At 37.0% G+C, this 7,680-nt stretch overlaps 1 protein-coding gene across 4 annotated transcripts in view; it reads right to left on the bottom strand.

Annotated features, from left to right (window-relative positions):
* Nucleotides 1-5,184: 5,184 nt before the first annotated feature.
* The window catches only part of PRMT3 (protein arginine methyltransferase 3), a 129,461-nt gene continuing 126,965 nt past the window's right edge, over nucleotides 5,185-7,680 (bottom strand). For all 4 annotated transcript variants that reach the window (XM_059138258.1, XM_059138243.1, XM_059138268.1 and 1 more), the window contains one exon: nucleotides 5,185-6,152. In XM_059138258.1, the coding sequence (XP_058994241.1) occupies nucleotides 6,043-6,152 (110 nt within the window). In that variant the 3' untranslated portion in view covers nucleotides 5,185-6,042. The remainder of the gene's footprint in view (nucleotides 6,153-7,680) is intronic.

Genomic DNA, 7,680 nt, shown 5'->3' with positions numbered 1-7,680 from the left:
GATCTCAGGACTAAGGTGACAACATGTAAAAAGCGAAGTGGTGAGTAAACGCCAACAAAGGGAACTGAAGAGTGGTCAAGGAGGAAGAGAGTGGGGAAGGCCAAGAGCATGATCCTCAGCACCCACTACTTCTGGTAGCTCCAATAAAATGAGGGCTGAGAATTGGTCACTGGACTTATCAACATGCACACCTCTCTGGTGACCTTGATAAGAGCACTTTCAGTGAAGTGTTGGAGGCAGTGCTCCTGGTGAGCACAGGCTTAAAAAAAAGATTTCTACACCAATGCTCATAATGGCTCCAGCCTGGAAACAGTCCAAATGTTCACCAGTAGGTGAATGGACTGTTGACAAAAGTAAACTTGATGAATCTCAAAAAACACTATGCTGAAAGACAAAAATGAACGAGTACATATGATATGACCCCTCTTACATGAAGTTCTAAAACAAGCAAAACAAATTTATCTTGATGGCAATCAGGATAGTTTTTGCCTGGAAGAGAGAGTGGGGATACATGTTGACTGCAAAGTAGCACAGGAAAACCTTCTGGTGTGAATGAAGTGTTCTAAATATTAACAGGGGTGTTGAGTATATGCATACACATGTCAAGTTGTACATGTAATGTGTGCATTTTATTTTATATAAATTATACCTCAATACAGTTGTTCAAAAAATGGGAAGCGAAGCAACAGAGACCATGAACATGGACAACTCTTTGAGTGGTCTCAGTGTAAAAGAAAAACTAGAAATGTGGCAATAGCAGAGGAAAAAGTGGGGTTAAAATCTTTTTCATCATAGGGGTACCTGGGTGGCTCAGTCAGCTGTGTCCCACTCTTGGTCTCAGCTCAGGTCTTGATCTCAGGGTCATAAGTTCAGGCCCTGTGTTGGGCTCCACATTCAGCATGGAGTCTACTTTAAAAAGAAATTACCATGGGTGAAATAATGGCCTATTTGTATGTTAACTTGAGAATAGTGGAGGGAAAATTTGATGATACAGAGAGACATGCTGAAGCAGTTATCTTTGAACTATTTAGAGAAGGAGATGTGGGACACAGGGAGAGAGGCTAGCTTTGGCTAGAAGCAGTGGACGTTCAATTAGTGGGGAGGCAGTATACGGACATAAAAATTGGTGGGGCATGTGGTATGGAAACCTGTGGAAGTTCTCAGATTCATTCTATTTTTCTTGGTAAAATAAGAAACAAGGACTTCACCTGAAAGAATGAGGGAGGAGGTTCTATAGGCTGGAGGAGAGGAGTGTAAAATAGTCATTGAGGAGACTGTGAGAAAAACAGAAAAGAAAATAAGGAATGACTTCTGGACACCGGGGATTAGGAGTCATACATTTAAGACTAGACCATCAGTATGGTTGAATGCCTTCCTCTAGCCTTACTGAGCTGCATATGTCCAGTCACAGGTTTGGACTAGAAGCAGAATTGTGGTTTAGCCGAGTACAGAAAAGTGAAGGAAGAGGTGAAGAAGTAGCAGCGATATGAAAGGGAGTGATTATAATGATGGACTACAAATTTTAAACTGATCCAAGAGGGAAGGGTAAACAGGAAGGGGTGAGCGACAGAAGACGTGGTATGAATGAGTGGATTTTGGTCGGTGGAGTTGGAGGACTGCTGGAATTGGATCACAAAAGAGAGTGAGCTGAAAACAGAGGAAGTTAGAATGATTCTTAATGTTGAGATTTACACAGGAGTTTGAGTCCTGGGTATATAGCCAGTTCTACAGGATGACCACAGGAGTGGCTGAATTTAGGTAAAGGGCAAGATCACTGGATGACGTCAATGAGCCAAAAGGTCAGGGTATAAAAGGATCATTCACATGAAATCTTAAACTCACTGATTAAGCAGGAGCAGTTGGGGCAGTGGAGGCAGTTAAAACTTCAAAGAATGGAAATTAAGCTGGAGGTGGAGAGTTTGTGTTAGTCTTGTTGACAGAAGATAAAGATAGGAGGGGATAGGAAGGACTTTGGAGAGAATGGTCCATAACTGGCAACCAAAAGCAAGGAAGTCACCTAATGCACACCCAAGTCTAGGGAGATAAGTGGTGTGGGAGAGGACAGTCACTATTTAAGAGGACTTCGGGGAAAGCAATATCCTCAGGAGGGCAAGGGATTTCAGAAAGAAAAGAGGAGACACACAGAACTGCACAGGGATATGAGCCTGGGATGCAGAACAAGTGGGAGTCTGGGGTTTCATCTTCCTTTACTATTTAAGTTGTTAGCTTAATTTTAAAAAATTACAACAAACTCAATGATAAGACTATTTTTACAATATATTTAGCTATACCCTAGAGCTAAATGAATGCTAACTACTCCACTTAGTCAAGATGTTGAGGCACTATATGAAAACCGTTTCTTTGGAAGGCTTTTTTTTTTTTTTTTACACTGAAAACTTTATTGGAAAAGACAAGTGAATTGCTAAGATACTTTAAAGTAGTTGCTTATTCATCATTTTGCTTGGAAAAATTTACCCTAACTTTATAGTAGGGAAAAAAACACAAAATCATTAAAAATACATGAGCCTCCAAGGCTTGATAGCTGGGCAGGGTCTTTACATACCTTCCCATGGCGTGTAGTGATTAAACACCACATTCTAGAGTGAGAACCAAGCAAGGCAGGCATTGGGAGCCTCAAGGCATGTTGAAAAGTGCTGATAAAAAGCAATTACCCCAACTGTCTCTCCTAATGTTGGCAGTTGGTTTTGGGTCCAGAGCCCTCTTAGAAACCCAGAGGTTAGTGAGATTCACAGAAGTCCTTCATTAGTTTAGTTTGTAGCTCGTGGGTGAGGTTCAACCATCTCTAACTTTGAAAAAGTTCTGTTTGTACCTCTCTCTGTCTCATTAAAACTGTCTAACTGAAATGGATAACCAGCTACAAAGTTTTAGTGTACTAATTTCCTCTGCACAGGACACTGTTGCAATTCCAGACACGTCTCAAGTATGTAAATACTATATATATGTATTTTAAATTAGGGTGAAGTCTTGGTTAATCCTCTAAGTTTCATAAATGAAGTACATCTAGTTGCTTAGCTTCAAGTTTTTGTAAAAACTACAGTCTTTGTAATGTGTTTTATTGGGTGTATATTCTCTGCCACTGCCCTTAATGAACCTTGTGAAGAAAGTCTACGTACACTATTAGCTATCTCTACTCCAGTAAAACTTTATCAAAATGGACTATGGGGTAGATCTGGCCCCAGGCCATAGTCTGCCAACCCACTGTAGGCAATGCTTGGCCTCAGCTATCTCAGTGACTTTGCCTTTCATCACAGATTCAAATTCCATGACAGCAGGGTAGATGTAACACCATTTTTGAGATATTCGTCACAGAAAAATCTGAATCCCTAGATGTTCTGGATCTATGCTACAGCTTAAAGGATCATTTCTGGCATGACTGGCAGGAGCTAAATGATGTGTGATCCTGTTTTAATCTTTCCTATTCTAAGTTTTTAGCAGTACTGTCAGCAAGCTCGCTCCACCTGATAGTGACTGACTGCAGACCTCAGCTCGGTAACTTCACACAATACATTTTAGATATTCCACTTTAAAAAGAGAGAAAGGTAGGTTAATGGAAAATACAGGCAGACCAGGTTGGTTAACCTAGACTAAGTGGTAAGAAGCAAATAACCCTACAGGACCAGAATTACTTGCTCTCCTTTTCAAACAGGTTATTTCGAAGGGAAATGACAGCTCCCTCATTTATAATGTGTTATAAATTTATAATGTGCTAGCAGTTGGGGCTCCTTACTGGACCACTTTCTGCAATGCTGTCCACCCTCAAGAGTTGTTTTGTTGAAACACTCCTTCCAAAATGCTCTGTTCAAAAATTACTCTTTGACTGAATAGAGATGACTAGTTGGATGAATCCTATACATTACAATATAACAACGTTAATCTTCACAAAGAAAAATAGGAAATGAAATAAAATCTCAAAAGCTTAATGGAAATGAAATAAAATCCTTGGGACAGAGCAGTTTGCTATCCCTAAATGTGCATCGGTCACAGCATGAAAGGACAGTGCATTTATCACTGTCAGGGGCTATGAAGTTTTAATTTTTTGTACCAGCTTAACGGCTGAAATTCCAATCAAAGAGCTAACATTTGGACTCTCATGTTCTCATAAAATGTTTAGGTACACACATTAGAATGTTTTGGCCTGGAAAGGTAAACAGGGACCTACCAACTATCATTGGCCTATTTATAACCAGGAGAAAATTAAAAGAGCCACTGGATGAAAATCTAGGCAAATCAAACAAGAGTTTACAAAAAAAAATCATTTTTGAGAAATGCTTTTTTAAATAGTTAAAAAATTTGTTACTCACTTACATGAAGGAAAAGGCAAAAAAATTAGGCTGTATTTGGTTACTTTAAAAATCCATTAAATCTTTTTACAGGGTTTCCTTATTTTTATCACTCTACTATACCCAAATTTGTACCTGAAGTCTTCCCAGACAAAATTTAAAGTACTTTGAGCTAAATTATCAGCACCACACATTTCTAATAATGTTTTAAATTAAAAAACAAGCTGGCCGGTTTAACCCAGTGAAAACAGAAATTACGCTTATAGAAGAAGCCAAGACTTAAAGGACTATGATCTGAAATACATCATTTGAAGGGGTTAATTTTGCCATTGCTAGTAGTCCAGTTCCCTAAGACCAAAAGACAATTTTTAAAAGAATTTTGCTATAGTAATTTCTGTCAAAATATTTTCACCCATTCATGTACTTAAGGGCACTATTTGATGAGGGAACAATTCCCAAACGAATCTAATGTAGACAGCACATATTTTGTGGAAGGATCCTTGACTGACTAATGATACTACCATGTAGCATTTAATGAATGTCTTCTATGTGTCAGGCACTGATTGAAGTAGCTGGAATGTATTAACTCATGAACTAGTGTATTCATAAAGGGAGAGAGAGGTGAAGGAACAGGACTACGATCCAACAGCAAGTAAGAGCTGTCACCAGAGCCTGCACCTAGGCACTGACCCCAGAGCTCATGCCGCTCAACACCACGCTATGCTGCCTTGTGTAGGTCTTATTTTGAAGAAAAACCAGCTGTTGAACTGAAAAAAGTGTATGAGCCAGCTGTCCTTAAATCCCCATTTTCTTAAAGATGATTCCTTTGACAAGACTTTTTAAAATGCTTCTGATCTTATAAAAAGGCTTTAGTATGTTAAGATATTTTATAATGTTAATGGTTGTTGTACACATTTTATTGAATGTTTTCTATTCTGCTTTTCAAATTGAGTCAATAACTGTAAACACCACAACTGTAAGTAGATTAACAGTTACATGTAAATCTAGTTTGAAAAAGATATATTAGTAAGTAAGTACTTATTTTTCCCGACCTTTTAAAAACTTGTATGAAACCTAGGATAAACACAATGAAATTAGATTTCCTGGGCAGTACTAGAAAACTGTCTGGCGAAGTAACTTCTGCAAAGATGAGAAGTTCAGAACTAGAGGGTAATCAACTAAGCTGTCTTTTAAATATGATTTGTGTGATGTTCTTTTCCATATTTTAGTCCCTCCCACTTGCTCTTTACTTATACTCTAATATTCTACCAAATAATACAATTAAAAACTACTCCTCAGAGTAGAAATCTGTAATAAAATGTACAATAGTTTGTATATAGTTACTAGTTTAATATAACATTACCCAAATAACTAATCAGTTACTAGTGCTTAAAATTTATAGTAAGAAACATTAAAAACAACAAAAGACTACTTCTGTCTCAAATTTAGGCCTATTTAAATATTTTCAGTATAGCTAAACTCAATGTAATGGTTACATTTGTAAAATCTTGCTGAGCAGACTTCCAAGACTGTGATAATAATGTAGGTGGTCCACTAGGAACTGTTGTTCCCTTCCTTAGCTGAATTATATGAGATTCCAACCACATGTCTCTCATCTTGAGTAGACTCATTAGAAAAGATCCATCAGCTACATGCTCACATAAAACCCCCTCTCTCCACTCCTACTCATAACCCACTGCCATACTAAAAACTGCAAGTTAGTTGTGCTTTCATAGCCTTTTTACTGGAGACCATAAGTTTGAGTTGAATTATTCAATGTGAGGGTCACAATGAGAGAACGTGGATCTTTCTTATTCTTGTGGACTGTTATCCTTCCTTTCAAGGCTTCACCTATGGAAGAGAGGCAAAAGATGTGTTTAAGAATTCAAGGAATACAGTATGGCAGGAAAATAATAATGTATACCTAGTACTTCTTGCTTATTGTTGTGAGACAGTTCACTCATTTTGGAAAAAAATTAATAAATTTTTAGGACAATTTTATGTTTAATTTTTGAACAAAGCAGATCTAAAAAAATGAAAAAATTTAAAATTAATTTAAAACATAACTGAATATTTAAAGCATGAATAACAACGATGTATTGGGAGATAATCCATGTATAGCACCAACTGGGGAAGTGAAATTTGCTCAAAGGATTGGAAGGGGTAAATGGAAGTAAATTACTGAGAGTCTTAAGTTATAAATGAAATGGCGTACCAATGTTTGATAGTAGTCTGGTAAGCTAAAAAGGCATGCTGGAACTCTCGAGCAACAATTATAAAAACAAACCCAACACATGTAGTTAATTAGCCAAGGGTGGAGATAAAATGAAATAATAAAGAGTATTCAATAAAAAAAAAAAGTAGCAAGGAAAAAAGCAAGAAATAACAGGGGATACTTGAAAAAAAAGCAAATGACAGAATTAAATCTAGTATCACCGATACTAATATTAACTGTAATATGTATTAATACTTTGAATGTAGAGACAGCATCAAAGTAAAAAGAAGGAGTACTATTCTTTTTTTTTTTTTTTTTTAAAGATTTTATTTATTTATTTGACAGAGAGAAATTACAAGTACACTGAGAGGCAGGCAGAGAGAGAGAGAAGGAAGCAGGCTCCCTGCTGAGCAGAGAGCCCGATGCGGGACTCGATCCCAGGACCCTGAGATCATGACCTGAGCCGAAGGCAGCGGCTTTACCCACTGAGCCACCCAGGCGCCCCGAAGGAGTACTATTCTATATAATATTCTATATAATGTAATTCTATATTAATCATAGAGAGTCTGAAATGGCAGTATTAACATTAGACAAAAATGACTTCAGGAAAAAATATACAACCAGAGATAAAGAAACACATTTCAAAATAATCATTCAAATCATAGAGACCTAATGACTTTTATGTATGACTATATGACTAAAGAGCTTCAAAATGCATGATGCAAGTCTGACAGAACCACAGGAAGACAAATATAATCCACAATTATCACTGGAAATTTCACCTCTCCTCTGTCAATAATTGCACTAACAACTTGACAGAAAACTAGAAAGAATATGGAAGATTTAACACACTATTATCCAACTTGACCTGGTTGACATCTACAGAACCAAGACAGATTACATCTACATATGCTGGGTCATAAAACAGATCTTAATACACTTAAACATAAAGAAATCATACAGAATATGTTCTCTGACCAAAACTGAATAAAATTAAAAATTAACAGAAAGATACTTGAAGATACTTGAATAATCCCAAAACATTTAGGAATTAAACAAAAGACTTCTAAATATTCCATAAATCAAAATAAAAATCACAAGGAATATACTCAAAGAAAAAGTAACTTGAGGCCCCTGGGTGGTTCAGTAGGTTGGGTAATTAGG

Source organism: Mustela lutreola, chromosome 1 (genome assembly GCF_030435805.1).
Source record: "Mustela lutreola isolate mMusLut2 chromosome 1, mMusLut2.pri, whole genome shotgun sequence".
Lineage (NCBI taxonomy): Eukaryota > Metazoa > Chordata > Mammalia > Carnivora > Mustelidae > Mustela > Mustela lutreola.
Note: the sequence above shows the minus strand (reverse complement) of the source record. Positions and strands in the feature narration are given on the sequence as shown.